Source organism: Mixophyes fleayi, chromosome 6, assembly GCF_038048845.1.
Source record: "Mixophyes fleayi isolate aMixFle1 chromosome 6, aMixFle1.hap1, whole genome shotgun sequence".
Classification (NCBI taxonomy): Eukaryota; Metazoa; Chordata; class Amphibia; order Anura; family Limnodynastidae; genus Mixophyes; species Mixophyes fleayi.
This window is the reverse complement of record NC_134407.1, coordinates 26,523,016-26,545,606: the sequence shown is the minus strand read 5'-3', so window position 1 is coordinate 26,545,606 and position 22,591 is coordinate 26,523,016. Positions and strand designations below refer to the sequence as shown.

Below are 22,591 nucleotides of genomic sequence, written 5' to 3'. Positions count from 1 at the left end.
ACAATTATACAAAGAATAACCTCTATGTGATCATTGTTGCAATTTTCATGCTGTCACAGATAAATAATATTACTGGGTTTTTAAATTTACCATTGGAATATGCTATTAATAGTGACAAGAATGAAGTAATTAATTGGATAACAATTAAAATGTCCTGATCTGTGTGATCCTAAATCAGTGATAATTCCTTACGTATCTTGAAATCAAATAATTTTAGTGTGCCATATCATTGTGCTCTAACAGAAAATAGTTTTAAAAGTGGTTATTAGCAAAAAAGTGTATTTTAATTTGTAGTGTATCTTGAAAAGTGGCTATGTAGTGAATTATATAGTGACATCAGGTGTGAAAGTACCTGCAATATAAAATACTTTTTTTTAAGTGCTGCTACAAATAGATATACCCCACATGGGATGTTTTACTATGTATTTCATTCATTTTATTCTTTTAAGTGGAATATATTTATTTTGTTGCTGCACTTTTGCAATATTTACAATGAGTAAGGTTGAGGCATCTGGTATAGAGTAGCATTGCTGGAAGAAGAAGCTCTATTCTTAAGATGAATTTTTAGAACTGGTCTCTCAAAGACATTTATTATTATTATGTTTATTTATATATATAGCAACAATCACATTACACAGCACTGTACAGAGAATATGTAATAATTCACATCAATCCCTGTCCCATTGGAGCGTACAGTGTAAACTCCCTTTCAAACATACTCTAGAGCCCATTTTGTGGAAGCCAATTAAGCTAGAAGTATGTTTTTGGAATGTGGGAGGAAACCAGAGCACCTGGAGGAAACCAACACAAACATGGGAAGGACATACAAGCTGCTAACAGATTGCCTTCTTGTTGGAATGGAATCCATGGCTCCAGGGTTGTAAGACAGTAATGCTAACCACTGTGCTACAGGGCTATCCAGGTTGTTGCAATTTGTTGTTCTCCAGTGGCTGTAGAACTAGAAGTCAAAGCATGCCCTGCCCAGCCATGCTGATACTTTTAGTCCACCAAATAGCCATTGGCTGCTTATGCGTGTTCTAATGTCTTGTATTTTGAATTTGAGAACAGGGCAATTATGAATAATGCTTTATACAGGGTAATACTGCATAGTACGTATACAGAACAGCCATGTGCTGTAGGCATTAAATGTATATGCCTATATCTTTATCTATATATGCTCAAATCTCAATGCCTATCAATGGAAATACTGGTTATTCCCACAGACAAAACATTATAATATCAGAGCAATTATCTGATTTTCATTGAATCAGTTCTTACAATGAATTAAAAATCATTTAAAATTTACAATTTGGATATCCATGAAAGCAATTATATAACACTTTTGCACCAACGGACCTGTCTTACATTTTGTTTACACATGAAGACGAGAAGCACTTGATCATTTGTATGAATGCTTCCTAACATTAGGAAATGCCTGTAAAGTAGACCTACCACTATAAGTTGAAAAAAGTGTTTTAATGGTAAATGATAAATTATCCACATCTTATGTTATTCATAAATAATTTTATTTCAGTTATTTAGTGTTTTATTTTCCTGTTCCTGTGTTGGCTCGCCACTCCTTAATTCCAATATCATTTTGCAGAGGAGGGGATAGTTTGATCTGGATTTATAGTAGTTTAAAAAGAAGATGATCGCCACCACTGTAGATGTGAAGAGAGAAATTTGTGGTTTTTTTTGTTTTACATATAAATTAACTAAAGCAGTTCAAGAACTCATGCACCCATATTGTATGTGTCTGAGGACCATTTGTTGATGGCAAAGGGTAATGTATGGTTGGTAATATCAGCAAGTGGGTGACTTACTAATGTTGTATGTTTTACCTCAGGTAGGCAAATCTGCTAGTCACTAAGATCAGCAGCAGATGCATGCTTACATGCCTCTGCCGATCTGCCTCTATAAGCGTATGGAACTGTATGTATATGCAAAATGCAACGGACTCTGCATACAGGTGCAAGTATAAGTCTTTTTTATGGGCATGAAAAGTAGTAAAATTTGTATTCATATTGTGTTGGATTCAGCACTCTTACTATATGTGATCTAATGAGAGGCATTCCATACTACAGACAACTCATTCTGCACTAGTTACTGCTCTTACTCTGTAATAACTAATTTCAAGAGAAAGTGCAGGGTAACACCAATCATCTGCCTTCCTTCCTGCCACATTGTGCCCCTCTGCAAATTTTTAAACCACGTTTGCTCATCATAAATGTATCAGAGCCCAAACAGGTAGGTGGCAACTTCTGACCCGGAGACCCACTGGCAGTTGTACCCTCATTGTACCCTGTATTACATGTATTTTTATTGAAATGTATAGCACATGTTAACAGTCACTACAGAAAAATAATTGTTCCATGTGCGTCCATACCCATTAGCATTTCTTACTTGACATGCATTTCTCCCAACACTACTTGTTCCATTTCAGTATGTTTGCAGCGATTAAACACATCCACTGTGGTGCGGTCAAATGTATCAAGCTCCAAAAAGCTAAGCGTTTCTGAACTTGAACCCGATGGCTAATGCCATCTGAAGATGGTGTTTGCCATTCAATTCTATGGGGAGAGCATTGTGATAGAGGGACCTTCGGATCCATCTCCGCAGCCGTCCTGCATTCCCCTGCGTCAGTTTGCGTAAATGAGCTCTGTGCGTGCGCGACCCTAGGTCATTCATGTGCAGTAAATACTCCAGGTCAGAACACCAGGAATCGCGGCGTTTGGGACCTAATTCTGATAGATTGCCACACTCTCCTGGGAGTCCGTGGGACTCTCGCAAAATGCGTGAGTCTCCCGGACATTCCGGGAGAGTTGGCAAGTATGGCATAGTTATATGACCTTTTGGCAGGGTATTATACTTGCACAAAGGAGATAGGAATTAATATCAATATAATTAACCACTCCCAGGGCAGGACTTGTCGTGACATGTGTACTTGTAATTGCTTTTCTGTTTGGCAAGTGTAATATATTTCCAAATTATTCTTGTACTGTTACTTCCCACCTATGAGAATTGGTCATGTTATAGGACATAAGCACCTAAACCAGAATGAGTACGTTTATGGCTTAAGGTGATACGCCTGCAGCAAAGTTGGGCGCTAAATAAAATCTACATGTTTAGATAATTCTACTTTTAAACTGCGAATTTGTATCAAATACGCACAAAATCGTTGCCATCCACAACATGGCGGACTGTTACGCGTTTCGAGAAGTCTCGCCAACCAGTCTACTGCGTCAGGACACTTCCGGCAAGCTACATCCGACACTTCCTGCCTGGGCCCTGCCAGCCAATGGGTGGAGAGGACGGCTTTTCAAACTAGCCTGTCAGGAAGCGCGTTGTTAGGAGGTGCTGAACTCTGCTCAGTGCTGGCAGTTTGAAACGGAGCCTGGAAAAGAGGAATAGTCGGGATATATAGAAGGTACGGTAAGTGGGTCCATAGGGAAGTGTGGTCAGGGGAGTGGGATTAGCGGAGGGGAGTCGGGTGTTCGGGGTGTGTAGCCGCCAAGACCCGGGTTATTGTCATGTGGGACTCCCGCTCCCCAATCACAGTCCTCACCGGCGTATTCGCAGTTTATATACTGCCATGGTTCATGACAAGGAGAACATATCTCTCCCCATACAATAATAATACATAATACATGATACTGTGTATAAATAGGTTACAGCGTACTTGGACAACACGTGCCGCTAGAGCGGTTGTGGAACTACAACTCCCGGCATGCCTTGCTAGACTTTGTAGTTCCACAAGAGCTGGTGAGCCCCCGGGCCATTCTCTTTGGCCTAAAATATCTTAAATATTATGTAAGGCTTTTCCTTTGAGCTGCTGTGTAATCTAAGACCGTGGTCAAAAACTAGACTAATTTGTGCAGATACTAAACATCAGTTTATCAGTGCAGCTCTTCAGGGGTTCTCAGTGGGGGTTAATTATGAATTGAGAACCACCAGTAAAGCTGGGTACGCACTGAAGAATTTTTCAGACCAAAGTGCTATTTCAAACGATTGTACCTACGACTGAAGGTCCGATCAGTCTGGCGAGTCATGCATACACACTGACACTGTTTACCTTCATATCTGGGCTCTTCATCTGGTCCTCTAGTCCGTAGAATGACAGCACAATATCCATTCACTACTATCACATTGTCGCTCTGATTAAAACCACCTTGTTATAGCTATCCACATGTCCTAAAGAATTTCGTTAGAATATTTCATTTCAGAGTCACAGATGCTGTCTCAGAACAAACAAATGAATTATTCTTTCCACAGCGCACTCTACATTTATTCACTCTGACATTCAGTGCTAACATCAGCTGAAAAGAGCCCAACTCTAAACTATGGAGATCGGCTGATTTGTCCAGTTATTGGACGAAAATCCTGTAGTGTGTACCCAGCTTTAGTAAGAAATCCCAGCGATCATGGAAGATGTATGTATAGACTGGCCTTATCTGGGTTAAGTTTACTGCCAGTTGCCAATCTTGATATATATATTTTACACATGGAAGTGACAATTCTTGCTTTGGTAAAGGTTGCTGAGTTCTAAAGTTGCTACAATCTGTTGTGTGTCTTTAAAGTTTTGCTAAAGCACAGAAGATTAATTTGAGTGTAAATCTTTAGGCGAGCTATAATACCCAATACTTCATAGTTTTACTCTGCCCACCTGTCATTTCAAAGAGGTTTCAGTTATCACCATTTATTTATATAGTGCCAACAATTCTGCAGCGCTGTACAGGGTGTGGGGGCTTGAGTCCCCTCCCTTGATAGTTCGAACGCTGCTCACCATCAATGTGCTGAGGGGCATGGTGGATATAATGCAAATACAGATTGGGGGGGGCGCGAGGCTGGGTCTGTGGAATCACCATCGGTAGCCAAGAGGTCTAAGGCACAGCCAGGACCATGGGACACATATAGTGGGTACACAGCGAGAACAGAAATCATAATCATCTATTTATTTATATAGCGCCTCTAATTCTGAAGCGCTCTGCTCTCTGTACACACTCGCATCAGTCCCTGCCCCAATAGAGCTTACAGTCTATATTCCCTAACACACTCGGACAGATTAGGGTCAATTTGATAGCAGTCAATTAACCTACCAGTATGTTTCTGGAGTCTGGGTGGAAATCAGATCACTCGGAGGAAACCCACGCAAACACAGGGAGAACACACAAATTCCACACAGATAAGGACATGGTTTAGAAACAAACTCATGACCCCAGTACTGTGAAGCAGAAGTGCTAACCACTAAGCCACCAAAATGATAGATACTTGTGAAGTAAATGTATGCCACTACACTTCACCCTCCTAACACCCTCCCACAAGTAGTAAACTATACCTAGTGGGCATCGCACTGTGATTTGGGACTGTGCTTAGATATTGTAACCTCCATATACCCAGTTATGTGTCTTGTATTATTGATGCATATAGATTTAGTTTTTTCTGTGTTTCATTAAAAAGTTTCAGAACAAAATCTTGCATCAGTTATCTCTAATGATTGTGAATTGTATTGTATGGATTTTAAAGGTTAATTCCATATTAGGAATGATTTACCAACCCATGCGCCAGTTTGGTGAGGTTTCCTCCTCTGGAGCCCCCTGTCTCTGTGCTGTGGGGACCCCATTCCTCTAGTTATGTCGCACACTGGCAATGTCATGCCCATCCACAACCGTCTCATTGCTTCCTTTTTTCACTCCAGTGTTCTAACTCGAAATTCCAAGCATAGTTAGTGTAGGTGTTTAGTTATAGTTATAAAGTCAGTGCGCAGAAGTGACACAAAGCCTCATTATGGAGGCGGGCATGGCACATTGCCTGCTGTGACCTAGAGAGATTTGGGTCCTCCTTACTTGAGCCCAGCTTTGAGTCTGAAGTCTCCATAGTATAGAGAAAGGTAGTCCCAGGGCAAACTGGAATGGGGGGGCAGGGGGGGGATTAGGTACTAGATAATATAAATATGACAGCGCGAAGAAGAGGCATCTAAGAGGTGAGAATAAACAAGGGATATCCCCCCTTATATTATCTTTTATATTAATTTTTGCGGTGATTGACACTATCCCAGGACAAGCAGCATTTTAGAGACATCCTTTAGAGGTTTTATCCAAATATTTCTAGCGCCAGGTACATTTATTTTTTCTTTGGGGATTCGGTACTACCCTAAAAAGTTTGTTGTAAACTGGAGTTATTCTTCAATATTTTTAGCTTTAGCGCATGACTTTTTATTAAAACACCACAGCAATGTTACTTTAAGGTGTAATCCTTGACATCAGTCACTGCCCCAGTGGGCTTGCAGTCTTCATTCAGACTATACACTCTGCAGGTTAATTTAGTCATAAGCAAAGTAGCTTATTATGTATTTTGGACTGGGAGGAAACCTATCCAAACACAGGGAGAACATACAAACTCCACACAGATAGTGCCCTGGTGACAATAGAACACATGGTGCCAGTGCTTTGTCACCCCTGTGCCACCTGAATAGAATGTCTCTCATCTCATATACAAAGACTGCAGGGGTTATTGACTTCATCAAAGTGAGATAAAGTTTTGACTTTTGCTATGACTAGTGAGAAGGACTCGCATGTATCCATGGTCAATTCATACATTCCTATGGTATGGTCTAGGGAACTTGGCAAAAAGTGTTGACATGACCATGGCTCCATTCAGTTGACCACATAGAAGATACACCTAAACAGATTTAATGTGGTTTGTCCTGTAGTTTTCCTCCTTTGGACAATTACTGTTATTTAGGAAATGGTTGCACGATGCCCATGATGGTCTGGCACTGTAGACAGCAGGGACAACCAGCATGAATGGAGGAGCAGTATAAAGTATTAAACACCACTCCATTATTTGATTGACCAAAAGCTCTGTTATACTTGTAGAGCTGCTTTAACTCCCATACTGAAGAGTTTAAATCTCCCACCAAATCTTTGCTTCCAGTGCTTACTGACCTTTCTCTTCTTTCCCTGATGTACCTGCTGGTACTGTGCAGCTTCAATCTTAAATAGCAGGGAATGTCCAAAAGTGGTCAATTTCTTAAAATGCAATGGCGTAAATGTGCACTAATAGAGGCATAGCTATCATTCAGATACGTTTTACAAAAACTTTAATATTGCATAAAGTATGTAGTACAACTATTGTATAATTGTTATTGTTTATATTCTCAGTGTGGTTAAGAGTACATGTGGCTATCCCTAAAGGAACAGGACTAGAAATTAGCCTGATACTACCCTTGTACCTGCTGTTATCACAGGGTTCAAATGCACTGATGCATGAAGCTTTACAGGTGTCCTCATCTGACCATTACTAGTGTGATCACCTCTTTCCCAGCAGGTTTTGTATATATTATCAGTATAAATGTATCTGTCAGACCTACTATGACCTTAGTTATCAGTCAACTATACTGGAGTTGGTTCTCTGTGATCAGTCATTAATACCAAACTGTTAGAACAGGCCAAACAATCTCAAAAGGTTTTCCAGACTTTTTGCTAAGTGTGAATGTGGAAATGCAATTTAATGAGAGGTGTAAGGAACGTGTATATACTAATTATACGGGAGCACATGGACTCTGCTCATCTGTCATTTGGTTATCAGTTGTCTGCATTATCCTCTTGCTAATCAGATCCCTCCAGTGTTCCCCAAAGAGCTGCTTTACTGCTGTGGAAGAGTGGGGGATAAGGGAATAGTAAGAGCTACAACGGAGGAGCTCATCCTCCATATCGATAACAATGACAGATGGGAGGAGTCATAGTGGTGCCCATAAAATCTGAGTACTGGAATGGGAATTGCAGTAAAATATTCTTTTCATGATGAAACCATAATTAGGAAGTGGAGAAACGCGTCGCAATATCTGGAAAAGCAATGACTTCTAAAACTCTAGTTTGCGTATCTTTACCCTATACGAACACTGGTGGTTGTTCTGTGACACATTCTATCTGCATGAAAAGTACTCGGTTACACTGTTTGAACACTGCAAATATATTGCCGGCCAGCATTTGAATGGTAGATTACTACAAGTTTCCTGCAGTACATTCTTTTAATACTTATACAGTCGCAGATTAATTGCTCCAAAACATTGAATTTACTGACGTTTATCCTTCACCTGGTGGGACTGTGAATACTGTTCAACTTGCTGATATATTACTGAGCACTTGGATTATTAACCACTACCTCACTTGTTGAATCATTCTTGGGCTGCAATGGATCCTATTTGGGCTTCGGATCTTCATAATTACTGACTGTCCATTTTGGTCATTTAATCCTTGTTGAGGATATTGTGTTCTGATTCTTGAATACCTATTTTCATGTAGTGCTTTTGATACAAGTGCATAAGTCTCTCAATCTGTCTAATATATAAGTGGTAAAGGACAGTTATGGTTGAAATTAGCTGACAGTTAATGTTTTTTCATAGACTGGTTCATGTTTCGTGTCATACGGCTTTATTATTTATTATCAGAGGCTGATAATGCTGCATTTGCCACCTGTACTTACCCCACCGATTGTTATTCCCCTTCCTGTGGTATTATGTGCTCCCTACACCTGTTAGATTGTAAGCTCATTTGGGCTGGACCATCTTTACCTTCTGTTTCATGTCATTGTATGTCGTTTGTTTGTGTGATGTCCAGATTCTATCAATGTTCAGCGCTGAGTTATAGGTTGGAGCTTTATAGATAACAAATAATAATAATGTGATGATTTTGCTTATTGAAATTGTTTTTAACTTTGCTTACATACATAGGCTGATTTATTTCCCCTGCTTCAGTCTCAGAATAAGGTCAGCTATGGTGGATTACTAATTTTGTGTTCGGATGTGTTATTCATCATCATACTTACACATACTTACCCCCATGCATGTGGATGGAAAAATTGAAAAGATCATTCTGCCTGAAAAACCTTTTTCACATCAGGGGTAGTCGCCTCTGGTGCCCTCTGCGCTGCGTGGACCCCAGGCCTCAATAGGCCACAGACTAGCCCCAGCCGCATCATTGCACCACGACTGTGCTCTACTGATGTAACATGATAGTCCCAGCATGGTTAATGTTGGCATTTGAACTTTCACAAGCCATAAGGTAGTGGTTAGCACTTCTGCCTCACAGCGCTGGGGTCACGAGTTCAATTCCCAACCATGGCCTTATCTGTGAGGAGTTTGTATGTTCTCCCTGTGTTTGCGTGGGTTTCCTCCGGGTGCTCCGGTTTCCTCCCACACTCCAAAAACATACTGGTAGGTTATTTGTCTGCTAACAAACTGACCATAGTCTCTGTGTGTGTGTGTGTGTGTGTGTGTGTGTGTGTGTGTGTGTATGTTAGGGAATTTAGACTGTAAGTCCCAATAGGGCAGGGACTGATGGGAGTGAGTCTCTGTACAGTGCTGCGGAATTAGTGGCGCTATATAAATAAATTATGATGATAAGGTCATTATACAGAAGTAACACAGAGACCTGGCATGGAGGTTGGCAGAGCACATCACCAGGCCTTGCCCTAGGTAACAATGTGGGTCTAGTTTGGTCAAGCATGTGGATGGTAGTATTGTACAGATTAAAAAAAAAAAAAAATCTCCCCCCTTCAACAACCTGTACAATGTGAAGGTTTTTTTTTTTGGTTTTTTTTAAAGAAATATGCAATAAGATGAAAACCTCATCAAACATTTATTAACGTGCAGTTGGTCACTTATAGGTAGTTCAGATTAAAATCTCACGGGTTATGCGTTTCTCTTGTTAAGATCATTTGCGTTTTGAAAAACATGATTTTAGTTACTTAATGTGAATTGATTGTGGATTATTATTTTTCTTGTAATTCTGCCGTATGTTCACATAATGCACCTGTGTTTTTATGGTAACTGCCTATAAACCCTTTGATATAATAAGGCTCTGCTGCTGTACTGCACAATTACCAGCAGATCTCTAGAACAGAGCAGGGTTAATTGACATGGTCCTGTTTATGCAGGCTGTTTTGTAGAGGAGAATCTGTGAAATTAAATTTGCTTGAAGCCACTGGCATATTTTTATTTAAACGTCTGTAGTATATAATTACTTTATTGATCCAAGAGGAAATGAGTTGCGTTAGTGGGCCTTTTTTTTTATTTTATTAGTGGCTTCATAGAGGCCTCTGCTTATTAAAGACATATGTCTTGTTTAAACCAATCTTAGTTTCTGGTAATTTAGAAGGTTAAAATACTTAGTAATTAGTGACAGATCTTGTTACAGGGAAGACATTCCTTGCTCATTTATTAATATAGTTGCCACCAGAACAGGCTTCATTATAAAGATTCAAAATGATTACTTGCATCTTTCAGAGAAAGCAATCTACTGTAATTATTTGCATGTCTGTCTGTTGGAAACTCTTTGGTTATTTAGTTTTCTTGAGATAAGGAATATTTCAGTTTTTGGTGCAGTTGTTGAATTCTTGTTGTGCTCTGTTAATGTCTGTGGACTATCTACAGTGATAAAAGGGGTTTGTGCTCTATTTGGTTGTTACGAGCCGCGGCGGCTCTGGGCACCGCCGCGACTCGCTCCCCGCTGTTTCCTGTGTCCTGGCCGTCGTCATGACGACCGGGACGTCACTTCCGGCCTACCCCGGCCGTTGCCAGGGCAAAGGTCAGGACGCTGTCAGCTGTAGCGCCGTGTCCCGGCGTGCAGGGAAACCGGGCGCGCGCTATAATTAAACACCCCAATCAGAGGGTGAATCATGGTCCTGCCCCCAGTCCTGTTTCATTGGCCAGCTTGCATTTATAAGGCAGGAAGGGGCAATCCTCCCCTGCCGGTTATAGTTCCAGCTTGCTGCCTTAGCCTGCTACTGTTATTGCTCTGGTGACTTTGGATTGATTTATTACTGCTGACCTTTGCCTGTTCCTGACTTCGATTATTTGCTTGTGACCCCTGATCTTCTGCCTGGATATTGACTACGATTATTTGCTTGTGACCCCTGATCTTTTGCCTGGATATTTACTACGATTGTTTGCTTGTGACCCCTGGTCTTCTGCCGGAATACCGACTCTGCTGGCTTGCCCGTGACCTATTGGACTTCTGCCGGGTCCTCACTTCGCCCGCCTGGGTTCTCCACAGTCAGCACGCAATTCACAGCCCTTTGTTGTCTGTGGCCAAGTCTGTCCCCACCACTAGGGGCTCCAGCGAACACCAGACTTCAGAGTAGATTCCGGGTTTTGTGGTGCAGGCTGTTGGGGTTCCTAACATTGGTATTTCACTGTCCCTATCTATGGTGTTTAGATTGCCTTTTGGTAGCTATGAAAGGGACATTATGCAGAAACCTTGCTTGTTTGGGAAGGCATTTATGAAAACTGGTGCACACAATGAAGGTGACATAACCTACACTGCTATTCAATTTATATTTGCATTTATTTTGTAAGCTGTAGTAGAAAAATGACAATATGCCCCTGGACTCCAGACCTCTCGTGTCTTCCCTGCTCAGGCAGTGGCTCTGATCCTGTTTGCTGAGCCCAGGCTTATGAGCTTCAGCTTGTGCTGCATATACCCCTTACACCTAATATGGCTATTCATGGCGGTGTTGGTAATCGTACTGCAGTGTGTTTATTGTATTGTATCATTTTGCTGTATGCACTCTGTTCCATGCAGTGGACCCTTTGTGGCGTCCTATAAGTAAAGGTTAATCTTGCTGTTATGGTGTACATCACCTTATTCCTGTGCACTAGTTTTCATAAATATAGCTGAGTACCAGTATGGTTTTTATAGAGCTATAAAACTATAGGTGGTCATTTTGTTTATAGATTATTGCTTGGTGACTTGAAGTTTCCTAATCAAGCATTGGAGGAACTTTTAGACGATACCTCTGTTTATATGCCCAGATGTAGTGAAAACGCAGACTTCATATACATCCCTCTCCCCCCCCCATTCTTCTGGAACCCATGAGTGGTGCCATCATGAATTTAGTACACATTGCCTGCTCACAGTGGATGAAGCCTTTTTCTGGGCCAAACCAATGTCTATGATGATGTATCCTAGTTTGTGCCTCATTGCCACTCATGTCCCTTTAACTTCATAATCCATTTGCATCTGTGACTGGTTTATGCATTACGTTTGCGGTACCCGGACAGCTGAATTTTTAAACATGCACTGAAAAAACAGCCAAGTGTTTCCATAATGGCCATATTGTCCTGGTAAATGATATTATTCGTCCTGTTTGGTATTTTACTGTATTTAGGTGCAGTAGTAGAGCATGTCAGATGGAGTTTGTAAATTAATTATTTCTGCTCTGACATTTCTTTTAGATGACTGGGTCCAATGAATTTAAGCTAGCTCAAGCCCCTGAAGATGGAATATCGGCCGTCAAGTTCAGCCCGAGCACAGCACAGTTCTTGTTGGTTTCCTCTTGGGACTCGTCAGTCCGCCTCTATGATGTTCCTGCAAATACCATGAGACTGAAGTACCAGCATGTTGGTCCGGTCCTGGACTGTGCTTTCTACGTAGGTTTCAATATTTTATCATTATTTTAAAAGTGGGACTCAGCATTTCAGATAATATTTGTATTTAGAATAAGAGCAGTCCACTCTCCTGCTTTATTTATTCTTTCTATTTTTGCAGGATCCTACCCACGCCTGGAGCGGAGGTTTAGACCATCAGTTAAAAATGCATGACTTGAACACCGATGGAGGTGAGTTTGTCCAGCAGTCGGTTGGTAAAGGTTTGTTTATGTAAAACAATTGTTAATATGTGAAACCCTGATTAAACAATACAGTGGAATCTGGGAAAAAAATGAATGGAGAAATGTCCATCTTCAAGTGAGTGTCATTCTCCTCTACTTGGCGTATCCTATGTATTTATCCCATCTCCGCATACCTTTGGCCTATTATTTATAGGCCTCTGTCTGTGTCTGTAGTTTATAACAGGATTGAGTGATACCCTTATTATGACTTTAGTCTTCTACCCGCTGCAGTGGGAAGTCGGATTAAGACTGAACAGTGTAATCTACCCTTTTGTGTTTTATGGGGTTTAGTTGTCCTGTAAGTGTTATAGACCGTTTGTGATAGTACCCATGTAATGTAAGAATACTTGATTGTCTTAACAGTGGAAGCCTACACTAGATACTGTAACAATGTATGTAACCCATTCAGTGGTCTCCAGACATTTTTGCCATCTGGGTGGCATTAAGAGGTTGCTGGGTGGGGGCAGTTGTAGTAATAATGAAAAAAGTTGTAGATTATTGCCCACACCTGCCAGGACTGGTGGTCAGTGCTCTAACACACACTGCTGGCTGTAGTGCTCACACAGTGCCTGTTCTAATAGGAGAAACAATGAATTATTCCATTATAATAGGACTCTGTTAGGTTCCAAGAGCCGGGTGGAGCACCCGGGAAATAGGTGCTGGGGAGAACACTGTCATTGCGACCAATCACATGGTCTCATTCTATGGTACAAACCTCTGATAGCATCTGGTTGCTGTGGGGGTTCTCTGATGGTTACCAGGTAGTCCATGTAAATGGAGGTTATACATGGCAAATAACCCCAATATCCTGGAAGTCTACAGTATAACTTAATCCCTGCCTTATAGTACATAGATACCTCGCAGTGCACATCGTTTCTATGTATAAATATCACTTAAACATTTTACATTAGACTTTTCATAGTAAAACTATGGTATTTACGTCTATAAAACCACAATAAGTACTGTCTCACAGTTGTAATAACTATTCCCGTCTTGAAAATATTAATGTGTGCTTTACCGAGAAAGCAATTTGGCAGCTTCCACTTGAAGGGCGAGTCGGCATGCGATAGACTAGAGCTGAATGGCTCCTTGTGATGTTCCGTATTATACCTTTATAAAGTACGGTTTCCTGGCCCCAAGGCCGTATTGATTTTTTATTTTGTAATGTTTGTTTTGCAGAAACTGTGGTTGGGAGTCATGACGCCCCCATTCGTTGTGTAGAATTCTGCCCTGAGGTGAATGTCATGGTGACGGGGAGTTGGGACCAGACGGTGAAGTTATGGGACCCACGGACCCCGTGCAACGCCGGCACGTTCTCTCAGCCAGATAAGGTTTGTGTTTCTTGTTACTGTACATTAACTGCCCTGAATCTCTGCTGCATTTTTTTTTTGTTATATGCGCCGCACTTTAACCTATTATTAACTTGTTCACGTTCTGCTGCCTTCCTTCCCTCGTATTTCTGAAGTGTAGTTCAGTGCTCGACTAAAACCAATTGTTTCTTCCACAGACCTCACATAAGATTATAGCGCTAGCATTTAAGTTATTACATCCTTTTCCTCTTCATATTTTCCACTAAGTTACTGTGTCAAGATGAAGCAGGAAAGCTTTTCCTTCCAGTAAATCAACACAGCACTTCTGTGCCTGTGCTTCCTCTTAAATATACCGGCCAGTTTGGAACCATCATTACAGGCCCTGCACTCCATCTAAATGGCCGTCATTTTTACCCCATCACGACTGAATCTACTTCTGGCGAGACCTTTGTGCAGAGCAGAATAATTGCATTGTTTCTTGGTTTGATTTATGGGTGTATGTGGCCAGTAAAAGCCTGTGATGAATAGCTGACAGGACAGCACATAATAGACGGCCACTGGGAAGCCGCCTACCTATTGGCTCAGACAGCGCGGCACGTCAGGTTTCTTCATTCCCTTCTCTTTCTCCATACTCCTGATAAATGTGTCCACCCACTCGGCTGCCTGACACGCTGGTTTGGGGTGATTGATGAGCCTGCTGGGTAGAAAGACTACTTCCAATCCAGGTGTGACACCAGTTTGTAAGGAAGATTTAGGATTCTCGGCGAGATTGTTTCATTAGGCCTGTTCTTTTTCTTCCCCGTGTGCTCCGGTTGCCCGTATGTCTTGGTAATGGTGGCAGCAGTCGTACCTGTGGCATTAGTGTAAAGTGGCTGCTGCCTTCATTTATAATTTGTCTACAGTTCACTTGCTGATAGCGGGTGATCTAACCCTTGCACGTGTCCTGCTGCAGTGTGTACTTGTGTGCATGCATTTTGGGAGGATTCTTTGTAACATCCTGACTTGCAGCTGTGCTGAGGTTCGTCTCTCAGCGTGATCAGTCACAGGCTCACTTGGTGCGCTGGATGTTACCGTTTGTGCTCTTCATGCTCCCATCTAAACTGAGCTTCCTGCTTAGAATAGATTTCCACCCATAAAAGTGTTTTACAAGTAACCCGTCCTCCGTAGTCAGAAGGGCAGGAATCCGATGAACAGGACCTTGACATCTGTGAGAATATTGCCTGTACTACTAGGTCTTCTGACAGGAGAACTGTGATAGGTTTTTGGGGGAGCCGGGGGGTGGTTTTTTAATTTTTTTTTCCATCCCCCTCCCCTTCTGTGCTTGTAATATGATGCGCACAAAGTGTCAGAAGAACAGCGTTTAGTGCAAGAATCAGTGTTAGGCTAGTTATCTCTCAAATAACATGACGGGGCTGTTTTCTTGTAAGGTATCTGTTTAGTTGGACATTTACAAACAGGATAATTCAGCTACGTGTTAAGTCATCTTTTCTGCCAGCATTTTATTTTCCAGGTACTGTTCTATTTAATTAAACCATCCAGGCTGGTTCAGCCACGATTCTATATTTAGTTTACTTATAATGTATGTTACATAAGTTAAAGCGCACCTGTCACCTTTACGCTGTGGAGGCTGGTACTTTGTGTGCCTATCGTGTCAGTGGGAACTAGTGAGGATATTGAGGCAGGAAGCGCCTGTGTGATCTTACTGGTACATAGAGAATTGATTGGCTGCATTCTCATGAATACTAGTTGAGGATACATAAAGGGCTGTCTCCATAGTGCTGTATACAGGCACCACGTTCATTTTAAACATTTGAGATGTGTGCTATCCAGTGACAAGACGACTATATAATTACATGACATTCAGTAATCTAGTCGTCATCTTCACATCTCTTGTATCATCATCATGATGATGTGATAATATCGTCTTTGTAGAAGTCCACACTTATAATGACGATTATCGTGTTAATATCTGCACAGTGGTGGAATGCAGTATTTACTTGTGTGCAGAACGGACGGAGGGAGCTGTATTTTTCAGTATTTGGGTGCTGAAACTTTTTACATGCTCCATATTATGTTTGATTTTCTAAATCAATCTCCAAAGCTTGAACGCTGCAGTCTGAGTGGACGATTTCTGTCATTGTCCCATATTGACCTATGGGAGGTTTGGTCCACTTTTACTTACTAAACGTGGTTTCCTTGTGTAGCTATGATGTATGTAGCCCACCAACATATTTAGTTCTGTATAAGGTTAGAAATCATGTGAACCTTCCAGGTGAGTTATGGAGCCACATATGCCAGTCACCAGTCACCTCAATGGGACAGTGGCCCAATGATTATGAAATGTCGTAGAGCTAAACATGTAATAAAGCATGTCCAAATTTATACTTTGTCTTTCTTTTATTAGTGATATGTGCTTTATGTACCACATTTGGCTTTTAAAGGATTCCTCAACTCTCTGAACTTTGTCTGACTGTACTTGACAACAATCGGGTGATGGAAGATTAATAACAATTTTAGTGAATTTGCACGTTTGCAAACAGTTATGGGGTTTCTAAAGCAAAAAGGGGCTTGGGGAAAGGTATGGATCTGTCACACAGCAGTGCTCTCTATTTATAACACCAGACCACAATGGTGCTATTGTGAGGCTGGTATTATTAAAGACTTACAACTTAATTCATTTGAATGCACTTCTGTGCCGAGATAATATTCTGTGGTAGAAAGAGGGAGCACTGCAGGGTTTTAATGACCCCAAACATGACATTCCAAGGTAACGTTCATCACGAATCTCTCACCTTGCCGCCGTTAGTCTTATAACCTGTCTTCTGAATACAACTGTCTATTCTCACAAAGGTGTATACGCTGTCTGTGTCTGGAGACAGGCTGATTGTGGGCACCGCTGGTAGAAGGGTGCTGGTGTGGGACCTTCGCAACATGGGCTACGTGCAGCAGAGACGGGAGTCCAGTCTTAAGTACCAAACCCGATGTATCCGAGCCTTCCCCAATAAACAGGTAATAATGGCTTTCATAACCCTATATCTTTACTGAGCTCTCCCTTACAGCAGACGGTTCTGTCACTGAGTAACGTGTTCTAAACAAGAATAAGATAAGAATGTGGTTGTTTTCAGCTGGCAAAGATGGACACCCGCACCACAATTGACCACATCAGTATAATCTAATGGGTCTAATTTCCATCTTATTGCTTCCTTAAGGGCTATGTGCTGAGCTCCATTGAAGGAAGAGTCGCTGTTGAGTACTTGGACCCAAGCTTGGAAGTCCAGAAGAAGAAATACGCCTTCAAGTGTCACCGCCTGAAAGAGAACAATATTGAACAGATCTATCCTGTCAATGCAGTGTCCTTCCACGCCCTACACAACACCTTCGCCACAGGTCAGTGTCTAGTCACAGGTATTGGTTGTTGCCTTTTGTATACTGTCTGCCTTGTGGTGGTCTGTAAAACTAGAACAAGTGTGTTCCTTATTAACGAAGCATGTAATGTAATACTTTGTAATAAATCTGGGGCACATTATTCTGCTACTGTTGTGGTTACTAGTACACAGTAGCGTCCTGCTCAGCAGAATGTGTACATCATTCACGGACCTCAAAATACTTATAAGTAGATTGCACGTATCATGCGGCCTGGAGTAATGAGCTGTGTGCAGTGTTTGTGAGGTGGTTCAGTTCTCATAGTGGTCTGTTGAAGTATGCAAAACATCCAATGAACACGCGCATTCATGCAACATCACTGGTTAAAGGGGTCACAATTAAATAACTGCAAAACTAAGCGTGTATATATAATACTGATAATGTACCAATGGAGGATGTACAACCCAAACTGAGACATGGCTGCTGTGCAAGACTGTTGTAAAGACAATGATTCTAATCCATAAAGCAGCTCTCTTTCTGCAATGTTTCTTACAAGCTGCTTCCTTTTATATTTTAAAAAAAATCAGTTCAGCCTGGTATAACTGCATTAACGTGTCTTTTCCTTATATCCTCCTGCAGGTGGCTCCGATGGTTTTGTCAATATTTGGGATCCTTTCAACAAAAAGCGTCTGTGCCAGTTCCACCGTTACCCAACAAGTATTGCATCCCTGGCCTTCAGCAATGACGGCAGCACTCTGGCAATTGCTGCCTCTTACATGTATGAAATGGATGACATTGAACACCCCGAAGATGCTATCTTCATACGGCAAGTGACAGACGCCGAGACAAAGCCCAAGTGAGGCAGCTTCACCTGCCTTCCCTCCCCCCAGCAGCAAGATTTATTAATTTTCCCTTGCCTCATGAATAGCGTTATTGATGGTAAGGGGAGATAACTATGGCTGACTGTAGGGCTAGGGGAGATTTTATCTCATCCACCCAAGCTTTCAATATCCGTCAGTTGATAGACGTCTGACAGATAAAATTATGCTCAGTTGTTTTATACAGGAGCGTGTCGACCTCCTCTGCATTTCTTGCCCTTCATTATTTCACCTGGAGGACTTGTCACTGTTGGGTTTTCTTTCAAATGCAGTTATGAGATCGACTGGCTGTTGGTTACACTCTTTTCACTTCTTCTTTGTTCCTCTTTCTCTACTTTTGTTTGTACAGTTGACATTACATTACTTTCCCTTTCATTTAGAGTTGTTTTGTTTTTCTGTAAATAAGTCCTTGTGCACAAATATACATGGTCATAAACTTTGTACTGTAGTTTTTTTTTTTTTTTAATGTTCATGTGCGATTTTGTATTCGGAACTTGCTGATTAAAGCACAGATACTCCTACAACTGAGAGTTTCTTTATTCAGAAGGTATAGCCTGGTAGTCCAAACATATTCCATATTTTATTATAATATAACCAAAAGAAGACTTCTGTTTAAGTGTATTATCGATGGATTGAAAGGGGTGGATTGCTATTGTAATGTCTGGTTTTGCCTCTAATCTCACAATTTGTTCTTTGCCTTAATGTGTCTTGTACAGGGAAATCTTGTATTTCTATAAGGAGACTTTTGTATCCCATTTTTTTTTTTTTTTTTTTTTTTAAATCCAGTATTTTTTATTGGAAATTTTCAAGGTACATACATACCAATCAACAAAACAAAAAATAAACAAATACAGAAGAAAGAAAATACAGTCGCAAATATGTCAATATTGAATATAAAATATTGGTTAAATTGTAAGACACCAGTATCGCATAATGATAACATTTGTACAATACTTAATTAGGAATATACATCGTAAATACTCTTGCATACGTACTCTGCAGAGGCGGGGCTCTGCTTTTTGTTATGGACTTTATTATTGTTATTATGTAATCCAGGGGAACCAGACCCTCATGTATTCGGGACCCATTTTTCTTTTTTGAAGAAAAAAAAAAAACAATTGTTCAAAAATTTCAATAAAAAGATAGTTGCAACAAAACACAGCAAACAAAATAAAAAATATTGCAAAAGGCATAATTTAAAAGCAACATCAAAAGTGAGATCTAGTACAGTTCACCGCACCATAGTGCACCAGGTATAGGATCTACGTGATGTAACACATGCAATATACTAAGCTACACATCCACATCACTTTGCTGTCATTTCTTGTCCATCTGAAGTGACCCCCTCGGTATAAGTCACTAGGTTGTGTTTGCATTGTGTGTGGATTATATCTTGCCACACAGCGAGATGTGATAAAACTGTATCCGACCTTCTCAAATGACAAACAACTTTATAAATGTAACATTGTGTGTGTTTGCTATGTGTTGGTTTAGTGATTCTTGCCTTATCACTAAATAATATACAAGTAAATGGATAAAAACAAATGAAAAATTGGATCTGTTGGTCTACAAAGTCACCCAGAAGTACTTTTCTACTGGGATGCTCATTCAGCATAATGTGGAAGAGAATCCGCATTCACTTTCATGCTATGTTTAGCGTCACATTATATCCTTGCTTTAGAATGCTGCAGTTTCCTGCTCAGAAGTATCCGTGTTCTCAAAAGCCTATTTGATCTTTATTTAAATTAAAAAACCATTGAACCTCCAAATTGAAATTTTCATACATGCACGGTGCAGCATTATTCAGCACTGAGCTAACTTTACAGCTGCATTCAATTAATGTATTCGCTCCCCACTCTAGACAGTTGAAGCTCCTCCCTCTTTAGGACAGTGTCCTGATGGGGTCTCATACAGGTCAAAAAGTGATACTGAGTCCCCTGTGACTTCTCTGGCTAGGGTCCCTAGGTAGTAGTTTATCAATCAACACTGCACTTCTGCACAGCAAGTGTGCCAGGTCATCAGTCAAACTGTGCCTATTCAGTTAGAGGAGCACGTTCCTCCAACCTGCTGCAGAGGAGAAAGAGGGCTCTGGCTGAGATAAGGTTATGTTACAGAGTAAAACCATTATGTCCTACAAGCTCGGGCACAGTTGGTAACCTCTTCATGCAAGCTGGAGTTTTTTTACATGGTGCTTGTTGTATTGCAAGGTTTTTTCTTGAGAGTAACAATTGGGAACAAATATCTTTTTAATATGGTTAAGAGGAGAAAAAGTTCCCTACTCTATATCTGTTTATATGATCCCCCCCCTCACCTCAAGCGGTGGGGTTCCCATTCCTCCTGTAGTTCACTAGATATTCAACAACCTGGCATGTAACTGTGTTATATTATTAAACACAGTATGGTGGTCAGTGCTTGTCACTGGTCAACTGCTGCAGCATATAGTAAGGAATGGCGTTCCCGAACTACAGTTCTTGGCTTCTACAGACAGCTAATTCTATGACTACGTGTTAACATTTCAGTATATAATCGTGTAATCGCATTTACAAGTGGGTGCAGGAATCTCCAGTCTGACATATCCCGTACTTTGCACTCAACATTTATATGCACTCTGATAATGGCAGCAACCTGTGGCTTTGGCGAGTGCTCCTCCTCCCATTCAGACCCTAGTTATCAGGGAAGTGATTATGGAAATGTCCATTTCTACTCCATTACCCCACTGCGATGTCCCAGGCAGCTTAGCTGCGCAGCAGTGCGTTTTCACCCTTTGCCCTTTTGACCCTTTCCAGCGATAACCATCGGAAGGACATCAGAGAATCAGAGGCAACATCGGAAGTACCAATAAAGGTGAGGATATGGCCAGGTAATTACCTCATGAGCACGGACCGTGGCCATGAGACCTCAGACAAGCTGCCATTGTCCTGCGGACCTCTGTGCAGGGTAGAAAGAAAATATCAGGGAATTGTCTTTGGTCAGGTTAAAGGATCATGTTACGTGGAAACATTTTGTGGCTGCTGATCTGGAGCAGCTCTGTCTACCGATCTGAAGAGCTCCTTTGTAGGGACTTAAAGACTCGCTGACAAGAAGCGATGGGGGAAGTGAACTCTAGCAAGATTTTGGATTTTCTAAATTTCTTGCATAGCTGAATCATAAATTTGTGTAATACTGCAGCAATTACAGGCCAAGGTTATATGTAAGTCATACAGACTATACCGATGGTTGATTTAGAGATCAATGAAATCTCTTGTCCTATGAAAGGTTCCCCCCCCACTCAATTCCTAAATGTCATTATTCTATATGTCTCTAACAGGACCTGAGGAGGATGACGCATTCACTCCATTGTGGAGTGGAGATAGTTATACATTTGTATAAATGTCCAGTGAAGGAATGTGCATTTGGTGGGAGACTTCTAGATGGGACTATATCTAAAGTGATGGACAATATGCAGCTAGGAGCTGCTTTTAAACCTTGTCAACGGTTTTCTTCCCCTTCCTAAACTACTCCATTATTGGTACCCCACAAAAGCAGCATTTGAAGGCCTCATGGGGCAGATTTATCAAGCCTTCTAAAAAATGAAGCTGAAGGTGTCGCCTATAACCAGAATCTCATTGGTTGCTATCATTTTCTATAATGTACTAGATAAATAATATCTAGAATTTGAATTTTTGGCTAAGGGCAAAACCCCCACTTTTCCTTTATAGAAGGAATGACAATTACCCACATATGTTTTGCAAGAATGCTACCACTGCCTTTCTACACATTTAGAGACAATTACTTGGGTCTAAGACTTGGTACACACTGGAGGTTTTTCAACCAATTGTTGGGCAATACACCTGGTAAACGACCGCTTGGCCACATATTGCATTAGGCTAGGTTTTCGGCCAATAATTGGGCAAATCAGCCGCCATACGGCCGGTCATAAGTCGGGTTAGTGTGTATAGTGACACGATGGTCGAAAGCCATTCCAAAGTGTTGATTGGTTGGTCGTACTGTTTAATATTTTCCGACCAATCCACCTAACGATCATGTAGTATGTATAATTTTTCGATCGATCCACGACCAAGTGCCGATAGTTCCTCAAGCTGTAACTCCTTTGGGGGTCTGTGTATGTTAATTTTTGATGCCTGTACTAGTCCCACGTGGTGTGGTGTCCGCACATCACTCATTTTGTAATTGGGTGCTTCTAGCGGTAAAGCAGTAGCAGGTTTCTATTGCATGAACGCATGTAGCATGTGTCTGCCAGTTTAATTATAAACCTTTGTCAGTGTAGTCTTATAAAAAATAAAACAAAGTTTTATTTATATGTGTATTGCTTATGTCTGCCTCCTTAATTATAGCGAAGTGTCACTCAATACACATTAATAAAAAAATTAA

General features: G+C 41.1%; 1 protein-coding gene across 2 annotated transcripts; it reads left to right on the top strand.

The window, feature by feature from the left end:
• Positions 1–3,317: 3,317 nt before the first annotated feature.
• BUB3 (BUB3 mitotic checkpoint protein) lies at positions 3,318–18,744 on the top strand. Of its 2 annotated transcripts, none has more exons than XM_075216081.1 (7): positions 3,318–3,432; positions 12,236–12,430; positions 12,549–12,618; positions 13,849–14,000; positions 16,830–16,988; positions 17,189–17,366; positions 17,982–18,744. In XM_075216081.1, exons 2-7 carry the CDS (start codon positions 12,236–12,238, stop codon positions 18,200–18,202), a joined length of 975 nt encoding a protein of 324 aa, XP_075072182.1. In that variant the 5' UTR covers positions 3,318–3,432; the 3' UTR covers positions 18,203–18,744. The 2 variants fall into 2 exon arrangements, with proteins under 2 accessions (XP_075072182.1, XP_075072181.1); XM_075216080.1 differs by having other exon boundaries at positions 3,319–3,427.
• Positions 18,745–22,591: the final 3,847 nt, after the last annotated feature.

Coding starts and splice junctions, on each gene's coding strand:
- BUB3 (XM_075216081.1), top strand. CDS start 12,236: ATGACTGGGTCCAATGAATTTAAGCTAGCTCAAGCCCCTGAAGATGGA. Junction 12,431..12,548: donor TCCTGGACTGTGCTTTCTAC/GTAGGTTTCAAT, acceptor CTATTTTTGCAG/GATCCTACCCACGCCTGGAG. Junction 14,001..16,829: donor CGTTCTCTCAGCCAGATAAG/GTTTGTGTTTCT, acceptor ATTCTCACAAAG/GTGTATACGCTGTCTGTGTC.